The following is an 18,709-nucleotide window of genomic DNA, read 5'->3' on the forward strand; positions in this document are numbered from 1 at the left end:
CATGAGTTGTGATATGAACACTACATACGCAGGTGCTGAAGGGATGTTGCCACAGATAAAAGGAAAGTTGACAATTCTGAATGAAAGGTAATTACATTTGTCGTAAAATTTGGTCAATAATTTCCCTTATCATCGATTTCTAAGTGTAGGTCAAGATATGAGGCTGACTTCACAGTGTCTGCAGTATCCTTTACCTCAAGTTCTTTGGGGTAGATGCAATGTATCAAGACCCCAAAATTAGGATTGTTTAAAGATAATACGTGATCTATATAGCGGAAACTGAGATAAAAAGATCTAGCTAAACGATATCCTTTCTTCCGGACCAGATCAGCTATATAGTCAGCCTCATATGAGTGAAGGAAAAAGTCAGCAACTAGAGGAGCACAATTAGCTCCAATTGCAATGCCGACCGTTTGTTGAAAAATGTGTCCACCACACAGGACAAATATATTGTCGATTAACTTTCGAAAATAACGTACATATATTGTAAATTTACAATTTCTTTTCTGAAATTAATGCACTTGTTTATTTAGCACTTCTTCAGTCAATATCAAGTGATATATATACCACTCTACTCTTGAAGCATAAAATACAGCATTCTACTCTTTATACGTAACAAAATGTATAATTAATTTATTACAAACAATAACATATAAATCATTTGAATGCAACTTTTACATATTTATAAAGCAAAAAATTATTATAATATTGTTGATGTTAAGAAAAAGCTCACAAATGGAAACGACAATGAGAATACAGAAATCGCTTACAATTACAATATTGACATTATATGACTACAAAGAAATGGTAACCTGAAGTACTAAAACCAAATGTCATTGTGACAAGATTATTTCAAATTTATATGAATATTCTCGGTCTCAATTTCTCATATTAAAAATTAATGTCAAACAAGATCATAAATGTTGGAACAAGGTTTCCAATTTATAAAATAAAGGAATTATGATTGTAAATGCGAGTTAAAATTTTCATTTTTGTCTACCAATGTGTTGTATTTAACTGTACAAAACAATTGGAAGGACATTTTAACATCTTTCAAATTACTCTTTTTAATCCAAAATTAAACAAAATAAATCCCAGCAAGCAAACCATTATCAACGAATAAGAGAATACAAGTTTATTGAACAATTATGGACCCTCAATGGGCAATGACAGTACAATAAAGATTCATCGACATAAATGAAGAAAATTAAATAATGCAAATGTATAACAATGAATGATCAATCAAAACCAAGAACAGTGGCGAATCCAGAGGGGTGCAAGGGGTTGGCAATCCGTTTTTTATTAGAACATTTGTCATTTTCTTGTGTAAAATTGACATAAAGTGACAAATAATGTTCTAGCACCCTAGCACCTATCTCCTTTTCTGAGAAACGGAAATCTGGCTGACACCCCTCCCATTCAATGTGTTTCGATTCGCCCCTAGAAGAAGACAATTTATTTTCTGATGTACATTTTATGATTATCTATTCAATGAAGGTGAAAAAAAACACGGACTGGTGAAGTAAACATGTGTTTCATTTATCATATCAAATAATACTTTTTCTAGATTATAGATTTTAAAGAGGCGAACCTCATCATCAACTTCCTGTTTATGATATCTTTTACATATTCTCTCATTTAATGATTGGTAATAAATACAAAAATGCATATTATATTTACATTGCAAATTTCGATATGCTGTACACCTGTTTTCGTCAGGAGCATTACAATCAAATATAAAAGAAGATCCAAGTCCAAAAATTAATTTTGAACGAAAAGTGTTCAAACTAAACTATCGAACTAAGAAGTCAAATCAATCAATGAGAGGTTCTATCATGTGCAATACAAAGGAATATTGAGTAACTGTCTAGTATGTCAACTTTTAAAGTATCTTAAATGATATATATTATATCAAATGTGTACAGATTGAATTGAATATAGCAAAACAAAAGATATATGCAATTATCAAGTGTCGCCATTCGACAGTAAGACAACATCGGTATGTATGCTTGACTCGTTACCTTCCAATAACGTTGTATTTCCCAATAGTTTCCGTTCTTCAACGACGCCACCTTCACCTTTAGTGATCATTGGATCATCAGTCTCGTCTGTTTGCAATGTGTAACTTCTCTGCTTTATTCTACAAACAAATTACTTAATAAATATATTGTTATAAAAATATCGTACACAAAGGATCTGGTTACCTGTCAATATATATGTTTGAGGTAAAGCTAATATTAAAATAGACTGTTTTAGAATGCACAGAACTGTTCGACACAAATCACTTTTTGACATAGTGTTCCACGAACTCATACTTTGGAATTAGACTTTAGAGTAAAGCATTTAATACAAAGTTTGAGAAATTGCAAAATTCTGACCCCTTTTGGTACCTAGTTTCTTGACGTTTAGGACCCCTACCCTTTAAATGAATCAAAATCTTTCTTCTGGGTACCTAGTTCCTCAACATTTAGGACCATTACACTTTAATCAATCAAAACCTTTCTTCTGTGGTATGGACTATTTCGTAAATAAACATACCATTTTACCCAAGTAAGCGGAAGCAAGAAAATGTCTCTGTTTTGTCCCTACTTGTCATAAATTCTTTAACAGTTACGGTCGTAAACTCATTAAAAATCCTAGTCTGACCATTAAGGTATGATACATGGTGTACAATTTCAGAGCAGTCCACTAAAGACATAAGTTGGACAAACTAGAATATTTTAATTTCCAAATTACGGCGCCCAAGATGATCATATAAATCAAGTACGGTGATTGAAAGAATAATCAAAGGAAGCAAGGTCATAGCAGTAATCATAAGACTTATCCAGGGACAAAAACCAGACATGGAAAACAGACATACACAACAAAGAACATGAAATAAAGAAAAGCATACATACAAAGTAACAAAAGCATATGAGCAACTTGGACTCCACTAAAAACGGGGAGCATGAAGGAATAAAGTAAACAATCAGACATTACACAATAATATATATATATATATATATATATATAAATAATTTGATACATACGAGGACAGGGTCATAACATTATATGGCCCTAAAGCTTTGCGGTCGAACAAAAACACCGTATTTGTTCATGATTCATTGCAATACTTTTCTTTCCGTGCAGGTCCGGGTGTTAAAAGAATAGGCCTGCAGCAGCGCTAAGCTTGTCGTAAAAGGCGACTAAATAGTGCTCAGAACCCTAGCCTGGGGCTAGGGCGCTCTGCCCACAGAGCAACTGGGATGTGTGCCCCAGGTGGTGGAATGGGGTACCCCTGGCGTGTTATATGCTGGGGTTGTCAGGCTATAATACGGAAAACCTGACCGCAAAACATAGTGGTGCACCGTGTTGGGAAAGATCCCACGTTCCTCGCACGTTAAAGAACCCTACTGTGGTATTCTCCCGGAGTAGGAACCATAGGGCTCCGCCACAGGAGGCTAAATTGCCTGACCCTACCCACCTCTCCCTATTTCCAGTGGCAGTCGAAATTTGTCGACCCCATTGTCTTTGTGTCCCATCCTTTTTTCATTTCATCATCATTTCATGTTCATTTAATCATCAATTTCATGTTCATCGTCTGAATATAGCTGAAATATTGCTGCTCGGACATTAAACCCCAACAAACAAACAAACAAGCAATACATTTCCCTTATATCTAACTTTATACATACATATCAGTTTCTTTCAATATCTAGCATTTCAATAGTTATTATAGTATAATATTTCATAATAGTAAGAGAAATTTAATATTAAGGAAATACTGTAAATTCTAGAATAGATACTGTACCTCTTCAAACATAATACTATAGTTGTCACCGTAATACACACACACAATACACATAAAACAATACTGATTATATTGATTCTTCTGTCAGCTTTGACACAATCACCTATAAAGTGTTAAAGGATGAGAATTTATACGAACAAACCAACAAGCACAGTAATAAAAGTTCGCTTTGTAAAAAGTAGGCATCCAGTATTTGGGAAACAATTGCAAGCAAAATGTTGTCATTTAGTGAAAAATAAAAATAAAATGTACATTGTTCTTAAATTGGGAAAACATTGTTACTTTTATTTGATTTATTTAACAGTAAATACATGACACCATTTACAACTGTTCTTTGTTATCGCTATTTTATAAGAAAAAAATACGATTATATATTTCTATCGAACATACCCGAAGTATCATTTCTTTCAAATGATTTTTGAAAGACTTCATCATCACCTACAGCACATTTAAACATTACATTTTCGTTGCATGGCAGCATGTCAAATGCATAATAAAAACTGAAAAGACCATTTTTTTCAACGAATATGGTTACATTGGCCTCAATAGACGTCTCCTGCAATAAAAATCATGTTAATATAGGTAAGACATATGAAGAGGTAAACGACTGAGAAAAGAAAAACTATGACATGGTGAACAAATCGCTCTCGAAATCAAAGATATCAGAAAAAAGTGAAGCCAAATCCATCATCAAAAATTTCTACAATTCAAATGATAAAGCCCTCAAAATGTATTAACATTTCATGATTAAATCTATGTACCTTCTCCTGTAATGTACAATGAGGTTTTGGATATATTTGAGTTATCGTCAGATTTACTTTCATAACTCCGTCTTTGTTCGTCAAATCTGTAAAAACATCTTCTCTGTTAGGCTTAACTGCAATGAAAATAATGTCCATGTAAAACTGTTTTATATTTTAACTCTTAAGGAATCCATTTAAGATGCATCCTTATCATCATCAAATATCAAATAACATAGACTAAAGAAACCCAGAAAAACACTTTTTAGAAAAAACAAAGTTCACGCTCTTTTAATGTGATATTGAATTTTTCAGATAACTTTGTTTTGAAATACTTTTTTACTTTTGTATCTGTATGACTTTAAACTATATCAAATTTTATTTATCACATCAATTAAAATGTTCAGTATTACGAATTTCAAAATGCTTCACTGAGGCTTCATCCCTTGTAATGCACATGGTAGAAGTGATGGATTTGGTTTTCCAGTTCGAAAGTTTTGGTTGAAGTTCCTCTTGTATACAATTACTGTATGGATTCAGATATTCCTATGCATTTGATTCTAATGCTGCTGATGAGAGGTTATATTTACTTCTTGAATCACGTGTTCAGCATATCGAAATTTGCGATATGTATGATTGGCACCTTTGTATTTATGTTTTTTCACAGTAATTTTATAACAATAATTAAATAAAAAATAGATGCAGACATTGTGTACATGCGCTGTATAGAAACATTTAAAAATATTAGTTTAAATCAAATCCTTACATATGAATTTATCTTCTTCCAAACTCAGTGTCTTCTGATAATGGTCGTGCAAATCACTACATATATACAATCTTTGTACATCAGACTTGTTTAGATCGAAAACTGTCAGGTTGTAAAGTGTAGTATTTTCAACATTTGTCTCCGAAATTCCGAACTTCGTCGCATTAGATGTCACGGTTTGTATGGCTAATAGCTCGAAACTTGGTTCTCGATGCCAGAAGAGTTGGTTACCAGCCCTTTTTGGTATATAGCATGTCAACGTCATATTTTCTCCAAAGACTGCGGGTATTGTTGCTTGTTCCCAGACCATTTTAGACACACCTAGAAAAATTCAATATCTATTATACGTACACTTAGAAAATTAATAAATCTTCAGATATAAACCACTACAGTAAAATATGACATTGTTTATTTTAACTTTTGGAAACTGTAATCTGCCATTTTATTTGCAATAGCACAACGAAGTCTAACAACACTTCAATAATTAAGACTTAAAACACTTACATAAAAAGGAACGTTTTAGTCCACAGCCTATTAACGGTAACAGAACTTTACATTGATAAGCATAATGACATGATTTTCTTTCTTGATTCTTTCTCTTTACGATACTTATAATAAGAACATTAAAGGGAGCTCTTGTACGAATAACATACACTGCAATGAACAGCTAATAGCGACCAAAAAGGTTGAACCCTGAATAATTGAGGCAATTATGGTATAGACGCACCACTCAAGTTTATAGATCTTAATTATGATTGCGTTTAAACGGTTGATACAAGACAAGATTTGACCAAAATCGAATTTGCCCTTTTTGAATCCTAATTCTTGAACTGGGTACTTTATTCTTCAGTCTGGGTATAACATTTTGTTGTATATTTTCAAATTGTCGTCTAGATATAAGTATGTGGCACCTTTTTTGTTCCTTATCCATTAAACCCAATCCTTCCTATTGGTACAGTTTCGTAAACATCTGTACAATAAAACTCGAAAAATTATCTGGGTGTCCGTAGACCAAATGTCTACGGACGACGATACGTCCGCATTTTTTCAGTCGTTTTAAACAAACATTTGCAAAACAAATGTATTCAGTTTTAAATCTTTCCCATTCGATTTTTTTTTCATCAATTACATACTGTTTAAGCATTTCAGCAGTAAGATGAAGTTTGCCGATGTGATTATATAAATGACTGATAAGAACGCCTCCGCCGATGTTCCGAGGATTTAAAAAAAAAACAAATACATGCAGTACAAAGGGGGAAAACACTTTGAAATGTAAATAAATATTACCAATTGAAGCTCCAGATATAACGGTTACTCGTAAAATCATTAGATACAGAAGAACTAAAAGAACTATCCAGTTATTACAAAATCTAAAAAATACATAAGATTCATCATTAGTAAAATCATTAAAGGAATTAAACGTTGGGCATTTGAAAAGGTTTAACAATAAATATAAATTAAAAGTAAAATTTGATAAAGAAATTGAATAAACAACTAGTTAGAGGCATAACATATATATTTTTATCGCAAAAATTTGCATCGCAAATTTGACAGTTCTAACAATGTTGGGAATTTTTCAGACCTTTCTATACGTTTACATATCTTCCCTGTATCAATTTGATCCGATGTAGTAGTGTAGTGAATAGAGTCGTCACATTCTGAGACGTTTGTATAATATTGATTTGTTGTGACATGCATCATTAATTTGATCCTCGATCCTACATAATAACATCTAAATGAACTGTCCCGTAATACCATGCATCATGTACTAAGTTACAGCCCTAGATTAATCCTACGAGGAGGAATGACCCGGCCAGCGAAAGCTATATTTTTATATAGCCTAGCTGGCTGAGTGGTCTATAGGGAGCTGGACTTTGTGCAGGCGGTGTTGCCATAGATGTCACAGCGGTACGAGTTCGAGTTCCGCGGAAGGAACGACCAAAAATTTGCATCGCAAATTTGACAGTTCTAACATCGAATTTTTCAGACCTTTCTATACGTTTACATATCTTCCCTGTATCAATTTGATCCGATGTAGCAGTGTAGTGAATAGAGTCGTCACATTCTGAGACGTATATATATATATATATAATCTAGTGATTCAGTAGAATTAGAATCTTTTGAATTTCAAGAAACATGATCAGTTGTTGTAAGTATTCATATGTATTTTAGAAGTCTTAAGTCATATCATACCGAAAAATTTAATCGTACCTGCAATTTGATTTTGTATATCCACTCTGGATTTCACCTGTCAGAAAATTTTTAATGGTAAATTTCGGTGAAAAAGTATGTTTCTAATATAAATATGGCAATTTGTTACATTACCACAATTGAAATACAAATAATTACATGTAGTAAAAGCAAAACAAAAACAAACAAATTTAAAAAAAATAACTATGAGAGAAATGTTTTTCTAAAATGAAAATATTGTCTAACAATATTAAATTTACCTCAATATTCAAATGGATTGATTTCCGGTTTTCTATTCCACTAGTCGTAGGACATCATTGTATTGTGTACAAATGTATGAATATTTGGAGTAGTCAAAAACAATCGTTGACAAAAAATTCTTTAAACACAATACGCTTATTTAATTAACCATTTAAAATCTTTAAATATAATTCTGTGCATCCGTAAATAAAATTGCAACAGTGAATCAAGATTTGGCATTTTGAAATTTGTGCTGTTTTCAAATGAAATTGTACGTTACTATGATTGTTGCATTAGAATTGTTCATGTAATTTAAATTCAAATTTAGTATTGACAATTCGAATATATTATTTGAGCAGTTTTTATTCTGTGATATAAAAAAAAACTATCAAAAAGACCTACTCCTTTTATTCTTTCTGTGGGTGGTTTCGATTTTTTGCTTTACATTTGTAACTCCATGTCTTTTGTTTTTTGCCCCGTGCGTCTCAGCAGTATCATTATTTGTAACATCATTGCTATGTTCTGTAGATGTCGAAAGATTACCAAGGGTTTCTGGTATATACAATAAAAACAAACAAAGTTTAAAGATTGGACAAATAGTTTATATATAGATACATATAATTGTTTGATGAACATTTCATTACACTGTGATGTACAACAAAAATAATTTCAGGAGGAAATAGTGTTACTATAAGAATGTTCGAAATGCTACTACAAGCAATTCTCAATTAGTTTTCAGTGAAGATGATCGATGTTCTACAAACATAAATCTAACGTCCAACTTGACGAAAATTTCACCTATTGTTTTATTCTTGTTTTCAAGTGTGATCATAGGTTTTGCAAAAAAAAGCAAATAAAACGTCAGGAAAGATGTCTAACTAAATGCAATTTGACAAAAAGTGTGTGATATAACTAAAAAAAGGTCACAAACTGTTTAACTCCTGAAAAATGGAACCAAAAATATCTTGTTTCGCAATCACGTGCGAACTACAAGCTGTTTTGCGTAATGCTCTGACGCCTAAAAGCTGGATATAGTTCATGTTAATTTAATTGAAGATATTGTTACTCACTTCCAGTTTTTCTACCAACTTCTTCAGAATTTTTTCTGCTTTTTCCTTGATCTGCTTTGTATGTTCCGCGTTTTGACAGTTCTGAACTCCGAATGTCCCTTTTTGTATTTGATAATTTGTCTTTATTACCCTGACGCCAAGCCTCAGTATCTTTTTGAAGATCTTAAAAAGGCAAACATATATGCTGTTACGTACCAACTACTCGCTATCATTACAAATAATTTCAACAAATTGTAAAGCGGACAAATAAATAAGTTTTAAAATATTTAAGAAAAACAATGTACAGTTTTTTGAAACTATAAAGATCAAAATTTTCCCTGTGATTTTCAGATGTATTATCAATTATTTCATCATGGCTACGTTGTGTAGATGTCAAAATATTCTCTAGGGTTTCTGGTATATAAAATAACCACAATTTCAAGATAGGATACATTTTTTATATATAGTTAGATCAAATTTCGATACTATTTGGCTTACAACAAAAACATTAGGAGGTAAATGAAGTTACTGAAAACATGTGCATCGGTTGCTACTTCAAAATATTCCCAATGTTCATTTTCTAAGTGAAGATGATCATTGGTCTGTACACATAAAGATAATATCAAACACGAGAAAAAAATAAACTTAAGCCAAACTGCAGCAATTGTTTTATTCATGTTTTCACGTTACATGTGATCACAAGTTAAGCAAATAATCACAGTAAACTTCAGAAGAGATATCTTACACAATGAAATTCAACTGGAAATGTGCGATCTAACCCAAAATTGTCCCACATTTGCTCCGTTTATTTCCTTAAATGGAACCCAGATTATCGTGTTGTCGCAATTATTTGAAAGGACGTTCAAAACAAACTGTATTAATTAATGCAGTGACGAATGAAAAGGTGAACATATAAATGGAAGATATCTACACTTACTTCCAGTTTTCCTATGAACTTTTTTAGATTTTTTTCTGCGTTTTCCTTGATTTGCTTTATCTGTTCCCTGTTTAGACTCGTCTAAACTCCAAGCATTTGATAATTCGTCTGTTTTACCCTCACACCAAGCCTCACTATCTTTAAAACGTTGTTGAAATAAAAAAAAATGAATTGGCGAATATTATTTTACGTGTGGACAAAACTTATATGTCGTTACGTACAAGATACTTGTATCATTGTTAGCAATTACAATAAAGTGTACAAAAGAAGGAAAGTAGAGATATTAAGAAAAAAAAAGAACAATTTAACAATTATTAAAACTATATAAAAATCTTCAACAAGCACAAAAAATGCATATATGTTATCAAATGCATAAATGGAATTCCATAATGTAGGACTGGTTATGTTTATCAGTACCTGTTTTGTTTTGATTTACAGCTGTTATACTAGTAATTTCTTCCGAATGTAGCACTTTATTTTGTAATGTCAACTTCTTCAAGGCATTAGAATATGATCTCTTCGTGTTTTGTACAGCATCTTGTCGGGCTAAACAATCGAAAAATAACACAATGGTTATTAGCTGATTATATTAAATCAATATTTGTAGTAAAGCATTTTAACATATAATATTTACATATTATAAAAAATATTGCAATAGGGTTAATCCCATCATTTAAATAATTCGCTTGCTAATAAATTAAGTTATATTTTAATGAATTTACATTTACCATTCGGCAGTGGTGACCTTCCATTCTTTCCTTTGTTGGCCTTTGTAGATTTTTTCTTGAGATGACATTTTTTTTGTGGATTTTCGTCTGATTTTAGGCGTTTAACCTCTTCTCGTTTTGGAGTCGATTGGTGTTTTTGTGGTTGACAGCCTACCAAGGTAAGTATGATTATTTTATATTTGTTCTGTTTCTGAACAATCTTAAATATATATGTTTGAAACAAAATGTAATAAATCCGTTGTGTGTTATTAACCATATGCAAATGATAATTTTCAAGACCGATTTCACTTCCTTTTAAATTTTAAAAAATGGCCAAAAGCAACGATATAAAGATTTGGTTCGTTCTGCTTATTTCCCATTTCTTCAATTTTATTATGCTTTTTTGTTTTGTTTTGTTTTGTTTTTCTAATTTCTTAACCTTCGTTATTTGTATTTTTAGTGATACTCGTTTTTTTGCGATATGTGAATCCCTTCCGTTTGTAACTTGGATAATTATTCTTCTTGTTTAGTATGTTTAAATATCATTAAAATTCTTCCTATTTTGTGAATTAGACAAATACCTGTTTTTTGTGCAGTCCCAGTAATGTTAACGATATAGCTTATCAAAATTGAATTTTATACAACAACTGTCCCTTGGGAAACCATGAACGACACGCAATGAAACAAGACCCATACATGTTTGTCCCTGTACCACCGTCTTATTTTAGTCAGCGAATAAGCATTTTCAACGTATATATAAACACTAAGTAAGTTTAAAAAAATTCCTTAGTTAATGTACTAAAGAAAGCTCACCTTCCTCATCTTGTTCTTGTATCTCATCTTCTACCGACTTACAGTATACCTGTACCTCATAATCTGGAAAGTACGTAGTAAGATTAACTTTGGTTCTATGTTGTGTGCGTCTGTTTTCCATGTTTGGTCTTTGTCCCTGATTTTCGTCCTTTTGATTTCTGCTAGAACCGTGGTTCCCTTGCTTATTCTTTTAATCTGAGACATATTACCAAACTCTAAACCAAACAGTGCAATTACTGTATTCGACTTTTTTACTGTTACAAACATGAAATAGTCGTATTATTTTTTCTTTCTCATTCAAAAGAAAAAAAGTTAACCAACACATCTTACCAGTATTCTGGTTTTCGAAATAAGATTGTAGCGTTAGGTCTTCATCGCTTTCTCCATCGTTTTTCTCATATGTGAGAAGCCCATCTTTATATATCCATACTGAAATGACGATACATGTACAATTACAGTCACAATAATATGACTCTTGTTTTGTCCTTACCATGATAAAACAAAAGTAGTATCATTTGTTTAACAACTTTTAGCAAGACATCACAGCATATAAGAATTATGAAAAAGTTAATTATGTGTAAAAGAATTTGACGAATTTACAAAACGGTTTCTTACTCTTGTAGTGGAGACCTTTCAGAGCTTCCTCGGTGCTGAATACTTTATTGTCACTTCTGAAGATCTATATTGTTTTGGTTTTAAGTTATCCACTAGTGCTGTTGCATCTATTGCATAACATCATATCCTTTCTTCTTTCCCTTAAAAGCTACCATTTGCATAAAAATGTGAATTTTACAAATTACCCCTACCTTTCTGATTTTTGTCGTCTTCTGAGTTCTGTCCAATGTTATCTGAAACCATATGCAAAATACTATACATGTATTTTGGAATTTTTCACAATACGACGCATTCAGTTGAGATGCATATTGATGAACCTCTTCTTCTATAGAATAAATAACTAAAAATGCACACAAATAATATAAGTCTAATATAGGAGAATATAGAAAATTTTGGTACGTGGCTTACAACTTATTTTGCATTCATCACAGCGGTGTGAAAGGCCGCTTTATTCCAAATTAACTTGGTAACAATTAATTACTTAATGTCTGGACAATTTCATCAACGGGTGATCATCTAATAAAATCAATCAAATATATCTCAAAACAAAATAAAACAAGCATCATTTGTACGAGCTAAAGGAGATATACAAAACGTCATGATAGTACTTATATCCTTAGTTGTTTTTCGAATAAAAATCCAATGCCTCTACCATGTATTAAAAAAAGGATTTGACAAATAACCTAATTGTACTTTCCGAACTTATCAATGAAGTTACATATTAATACAATTCCATATTATTAAACAATGATATTTAATCCAATTATGGTTTTTCTTACAATTAAATATAAAATGAGCTTCATATTAAATAACTCCGCAAGTTTTGCATTGAGACTTTCGGTAGATGACAAAAAATGTCGGGCCGAAAAAAAAAAGTTTTCCTATTTGTCAGATACAATTTCTACACAAAGAACTACATAATGCCCTGCAATTACCAATCAAATCATCTTGTGCATCTATGTACAGCACATATAAATACACATTAATTTATTAACTTTTACTTGTAACATTCGTTTTGGCAGGTTGGTTTGTTTTACGATAATACGAGTTGTCTTTTAAAATCACTCAAAAACTGTAAGGACACCTTACAAATATACAATTATGTAAAAGAATAAACATTATGAAATTTTAAATTTTTAGTCGGACGATATTGTGAAGTCAACTATGATTGTATGCTTTAACTTTAGTTTACCTTTACCGCTTGTTTCATTACGATACTTCTCACAGCCTGTAACATACATGTAGTTCACATTCTTCTCGTCGCTCTTGTTGCCAAAGTCTTGGTTATCATTATCCTGATCTGCTAGAAATGATTGATGGACTGAAGGTAATACTACATGGGACAAAACTTTGATACTATGAGTGTTAACAATGAAATTGAATAAACAAATTAATTGAACTAAACATTTCCTTTCCGAGAATTTCAAAGTTTTGCAATATAATATATAATACTTTGATTATTTTTCATTTCACGGGGGGGGGGGGGGGGGTAGGGTTGTCAACTTTCCTGGATCCACCTATAAGAATATAACTGCCATAAAAAAGTGAAAAAAGCCCCAAAAACAGAAACATTGATCCTTTCTCATCTATACAAATTTGTTAGTAACTCAGCTGATTGTAGAAATTGAAAATTTTTCATCACATAATATACAAGAATAGTGTTAGAAAAAGCTTACCACACTAGGACTTTAGAAATTTAAAATAAAAAAAGAGTTAATATGCAACTATTTTGAGTACGACCTTAACATAAACAATCTGTGTACCCTATCTCAAGGACGAATATTGCAGCATTATAACTACCACAAACTATCATTTTTTGATTTGAACACATGGTTTAAGTCCAACAAGTATGGACACACCATTCGAGCTGAATTATGATTGAGAGTAAATGTTTAACACAGGATGAGAAATGAAGTGGCCACTGTTTGGCCTCTTATCACATAAATGTGCCTCTAAATCATTCCTTGTATTTCTCCTATTGTATTGCACCTCAAAGTATAATTTCGAGCAGATTTCAAATGATTTTCCGGACATAAGCAAAATGTTTGTTTCTTGTCTTTTTTGTATCCTCATTCCTATATGGTTCAAGTCACAACCGCAAAAATTATCCCCTGCTTTCCTTTGGTGGTATGACATCTCATTGAACAGTTTCAAGGAGATCCAATCTATTTTACTCAAGTAATTCAAGTCCAGACTTCAAGAAAATGTTTGATCCATGAACCCTTTTAGGTTCCTCATTAATTAACAGTTCAAGGCATAACCCCCAAATTCAATTCCAACATTTTTTAAGGAATGACACATTGTGGTGTCCATTCACATTTACTCATGAATTTGTCAGAGCATCAAGAAAAGTGCTTGTACCCTTTTTAGCCCGTCATTCATAACCAGTTAAAAAAATGAAATTAATGAAATGATATTATTTATTTGAATTAATTCCATATTTACACATTCAAAACATTAACAGTATGTGTTCAATGTTAATATATTTACCTGTCACTTTTGAGTCACCCACTTTGAAATGCATCGCGTCTATCTGACCATCAGAAGTTTCAGTTTCATTGCACAGATCTGTAGTTTGAGTTGCCTCATCAACGGTAGATATGCCGTCCAGTGACGCAGATAGTGGTTGTCTGTCCATGTCTCCACAATTGGCCATTGCAGCATTTGTACAATCTATTTATTTATACATATAAGCGATTTCTTTCAATAAGTTTCAAATGAAATATTTTCAGGAATAGAATTCTGATTATTCTTTAAAGAAAACTAGAAGTGCTATTTTTGTGTATTTGTAGAATATAAGAAATTGACACGCCTGTTCAAAGTCCAGTGTGTAGGGGTCATGATAAATACCTATAAAAACCATGAGTATCACTTTGTTCTTAAAAAAAAGCATGCATATTGTACATCAAAGTCTCGTTCAATGAGTAATGTAAACACTACCCAATACCATCACGTGAAGATTTAAGACACCACAACTCTATAATTGTGTAATCAGTAGTTTCCCGGTTAATGTTAATTATCAAAATCTATGAACAAAAAGAAAGATAAAATACATTGCTTTTGATTGTACATATAGCAAGAAATTAAAGTTGTAAATAAACAGCAAATTATATATGTGCAGATATTAAATGTACCTTTATTCGAAATCGTTTGATTTTGTGCCCAAAGAAAGTTCAATAAAATCCGCATTTTTTCCTCTGTTTCAGCCATGAATTCCGCCACTTTATCATTCAAACTTGAGGTGCACGAGCGTTTTGGACATTCTGAAAATGAAAAAAACTACAATTTACATAAAACTCTCATTCAATAAACAGTGTAATCGAAACAAACAGTAGTCATCACTTTTAGGCTGAATATTTTAAAATTCACCTTAAAAGATGCTGTGCAGACAGTCAGAATAATTGGCCATATGATTTTTTGTCAATACAAACGAAGGCTGTTGCAACGAATCGTTACTGTATGACAACAAATTAAGCCTACATCAACTTACATTTTCATCATATTAACTGTTGTTTAATTTTAGTGGTACGTGTTTTTAACATCTGAATAAGCTCTTCATATACATGCATTCTAGTATATTTCTTTAGGTTATAAACTACAGAGCTCACTTTACACTAGTTAACTCCGTTAAATCACAAAGGTTCAATTTTAACCTACCTGGATCATTGGAATTTTCACTATTATTATTACCAGCTGAATAATTTACCTCCCCTTCACCATTAATATTAGCAGCGCATTTTACTTTGATCTAGTTTAAAAAATACATATAGACACGGCTTTTCAATCTAAAGCGTGTAAATATTCAACAGAACTACTAATGAGTATATTTGGACTCAATTCACGTAAATGAAAAAGGGTTGTGCCACAAGGGAAACATCATATTTATACGTTGTCATTGTTTTTTTACCTTTTGTGATTATTAAGAGAAAAAAAATACCTGTTTTCTTTTTAAAATTGTGTTATAAGAATTGATAATGACATCATCCTCTGTATTAAGAGAATGGTGATATAATATATAGTTGTTTACTCTGACAGTATTATTGTTCGTAGGGTACCAATTTTCGTGGTTTTCATGGGTTCGGTTTAGTACGAAAGTCAGTTCCAAACAAAAAGGAAATTTCCCATTCGTTTGTTTGAAAGAGACGTCCAATCATTTTCAAATCCGCGAATTCAAGACGCCATTATCTGATATTCATTAACTTTTTCCTAAACCATGAAAATTGGTATCAACGAATAAAAGTACCTTCACCGTACATAGGAGGCATTATCTACATAAATCAACTGTCAAAGGAACAATGATTTTACTTTTAATTCGATAAGCCTCCACAGACGAGGCCATTTTTGCCATTGAAGACATTAATCCTAAAAGCAGTAAATTTATTGATTATACACTGTTCATAAGCAACTACTGTGCTTATTTCGTAAATAAATCTATAACGGGGATAATTAAATGATGAATGCCCCATGACAATGTTTCAAACAGTAAAAATAGCTTATTCTTCTGTGATAAGAAATAGCAGTAGTTATTATCAGTTGTTCGTATCAGTACATTGGGTTTATAAGCTCCTAACTGAACTAACCTTTGTGAACCAGATTTTCACGATCAGAATTTTTTGTCAATGACACATAGTCTTCTCGACTTTCCAAATGATATTCATTGTCTCCTCTTTTTGTTGATTTTGTTTGGTTCAGTTCGAATGGTAGGGGTTCTAATCTTTCTTCATTTTTGGCAAGCTGGCTATCAGGTTCCAGATCCAAAGACGAATAGTGGTCTTTTCCTTCCATCTTAGTGAAAGGAAGATGACCAACGCAGGCAGCCTCATTCTCTTTATTATCTTCATCATCTATATTTAAAGGATTTTAATTATTTTACAGTGACTTAACAGTTAAAAACATTTTTAATCAAATTAATATTACATATACTGTTGTTATTTTTTTTAATTTTACAAATACCAGTAAGTGATTTATTCCAAAATTAAATCGCAATATTAAGAATGAATATTATGCATAATGCAATTATTAAAAACTATGATATGGTGATTACAATGTAATAACTAGAAATAGAATATAAAAATAATCACTGATATAGCTGTGACTACAGGTAAGAACTTGCCTGAGAGATTTTTCTTGTAAATGCCGTCGTCTCGAGGGTTGACACTTGCCACAGCAATCTGGGCATGCCTAAATGACTCCAACTCTTCTAAAAATGGATCAATTAAATTCATAAAACTAATTTTTTATCTCAAATATAAAAAAAGGAATAAAACGGGAAATATTGAATCTTAAGTACATGCATACTTTTTATAAAATATTAAACTTTTGCATTGTACAGATTGTAAGGAAAATCGGCACACTGGGTAAAAGTGTTTTTCATGGGTTCCATTTTGGAGCCTTTTTATTTCCCTTGATAGATACGTCTTATTTACGCGTTTCGTGCAAATGACCAAACCCCTTCTAAAACATTTTGATGGCAGCCTGTCATTTCCCGTACGGTCGTGCATATGACTCCCATTTACCACCCCCTATAATAGGAGCTCCTTCTTATGTAAAAGTAAACACCTATAAAAGCCTATCCTAAAAATATTGAATAGGAAGAAATACGAACATATACGTGTACCAGAATTCATGAAAAAATATCACAAGAGTCAAATGCATGTAATGAGAACTCTATCTTCAAATACTTGACTACCTAATATCTTCCTTAATTACTTAACACGTCGCAGAGTGTTTTAATCTCGACCATCAATTGAGATAATAAATTGTCATGGCAAATAATATTTTTTAAATGATAACATTAGTCTAGGAAAAGCAAATTTTTACCCTCTTTTTATTATAATAATTGAAAGAAAAAAAAAAGATTCGTCGGTTCATTATAATAAAACTAATGACAATGTGTAGGAAAATGTCATCATGAGGCGACAGATACATTTGTACATGTACACGTGCAACAAATGTTTCAAAAACATGCATAAACTTGATATTGAAAATCTAAAGTTCAAGACAGGTTTTCGCATAAACAAATTCAAGGTAGAAAAGATTCTAGGATACATGCTCAACATTCCATTTCAACTCTTAGTTGATATTTTTTTAAGTAGCTTCTTTGTAAGATTCATGCAAAATCTGAAAAATGTGATACACCCCAAAAAAGGCTACATATTTTTATTTTTGTAATGAAGTTGTCTATATTATGAAATATGTAATTATTCATTCAAAGCTACCTGCTCTTGAGAGATAATCAACATAAAAAATCCAATAGATTCTATTATATTTGAGTGTCATTTACAGAGTTATCTCCCTTAATTTTGAATTCTACAGTGCATCCTATTCAATACAATGGGTTATACGAAAAACCAAATGTTAATTTCTGTTTACTGAAGCATATGAAACAAAATATCAAAAATACTTCCCGACCATGTATCACATTTTGCATGATTCTTAGCTGGAATGCTACATAAATAATGTGATCGTGTCAACATTTGTGTACATTTAATAAACATTCCTATTGTGAAAAACAACCTTTCACATCTATTCAAGCTATTATTATTTCAGTTATTAACCGAAAGACTGTTATGTGTTTAAGCATGCATGACAAAATAATGCATTGTCAAAATGTACGTCGCAGTCCAGTAAGATAGTAACATGAGTTTAAACCAAGAAACTATGTTATGTTATAAGGCATTAACCTAATAGAGTCGTTTACATACACATTAGATACAGCTTCACAGAATATCGAAAAGGAACACAATATACTTTATGCACTAAAATTCGAAAACTTTTATATGAACCTATATTTGATAAGTAATGTGTGATATTAACATCACTTGCCACATAATGACAAAAAAGACTATTGGATATTAAACTT

The 18,709-nt window shown here is 31.7% G+C and overlaps 1 protein-coding gene across 12 annotated transcripts in view; it reads right to left on the reverse strand.

Moving 5' to 3' along the window:
* The window catches only part of LOC148626208 (uncharacterized), a 55,025-nt gene that overhangs the window by 14,687 nt on the left and 21,629 nt on the right, over window positions 1–18,709 (reverse strand). For 10 of the 12 annotated variants that reach the window (XR_015919999.1, XM_088569997.1, XM_088569995.1 and 7 more), the window contains 20 exons: window positions 16,961–17,047; window positions 16,428–16,691; window positions 14,982–15,110; window positions 14,338–14,520; window positions 13,040–13,150; window positions 12,039–12,080; window positions 11,563–11,661; window positions 11,233–11,295; window positions 10,435–10,590; window positions 10,130–10,258; window positions 9,713–9,850; window positions 8,797–8,958; window positions 8,129–8,278; window positions 7,508–7,544; window positions 6,584–6,666; window positions 5,297–5,617; window positions 4,552–4,667; window positions 4,181–4,346; window positions 3,791–3,893; window positions 2,022–2,140 (listed from right to left, as the gene is read on the reverse strand). Coding sequence is in view for 11 of the 12 variants with exons in the window: in XM_088569997.1 (XP_088426123.1) it covers window positions 2,022–2,140; window positions 3,791–3,893; window positions 4,181–4,346; window positions 4,552–4,667; window positions 5,297–5,617; window positions 6,584–6,666; window positions 7,508–7,544; window positions 8,129–8,278; window positions 8,797–8,958; window positions 9,713–9,850; window positions 10,130–10,258; window positions 10,435–10,590; window positions 11,233–11,295; window positions 11,563–11,661; window positions 12,039–12,080; window positions 13,040–13,150; window positions 14,338–14,520; window positions 14,982–15,110; window positions 16,428–16,691; window positions 16,961–17,047 (2,658 nt within the window). In the remaining variant the exon portion in view is untranslated. The remainder of the gene's footprint in view (window positions 1–2,021; window positions 2,141–3,790; window positions 3,894–4,180; window positions 4,347–4,551; window positions 4,668–5,296; window positions 5,618–6,583; window positions 6,667–7,507; window positions 7,545–8,128; window positions 8,279–8,796; window positions 8,959–9,712; window positions 9,851–10,129; window positions 10,259–10,434; window positions 10,591–11,232; window positions 11,296–11,562; window positions 11,662–12,038; window positions 12,081–13,039; window positions 13,151–14,337; window positions 14,521–14,981; window positions 15,111–16,427; window positions 16,692–16,960; window positions 17,048–18,709) is intronic. The other 2 variants (XM_088569992.1, XM_088569993.1) reach the window with 2 other exon arrangements.

The sequence above is a fragment of the Perna viridis genome, chromosome 2, assembly GCF_037379345.1.
Source record: "Perna viridis isolate PV_CMFRI_1.1 ecotype Kerala chromosome 2, ASM3737934v1, whole genome shotgun sequence".
NCBI lineage: Eukaryota > Metazoa > Mollusca > Bivalvia > Mytilida > Mytilidae > Perna > Perna viridis.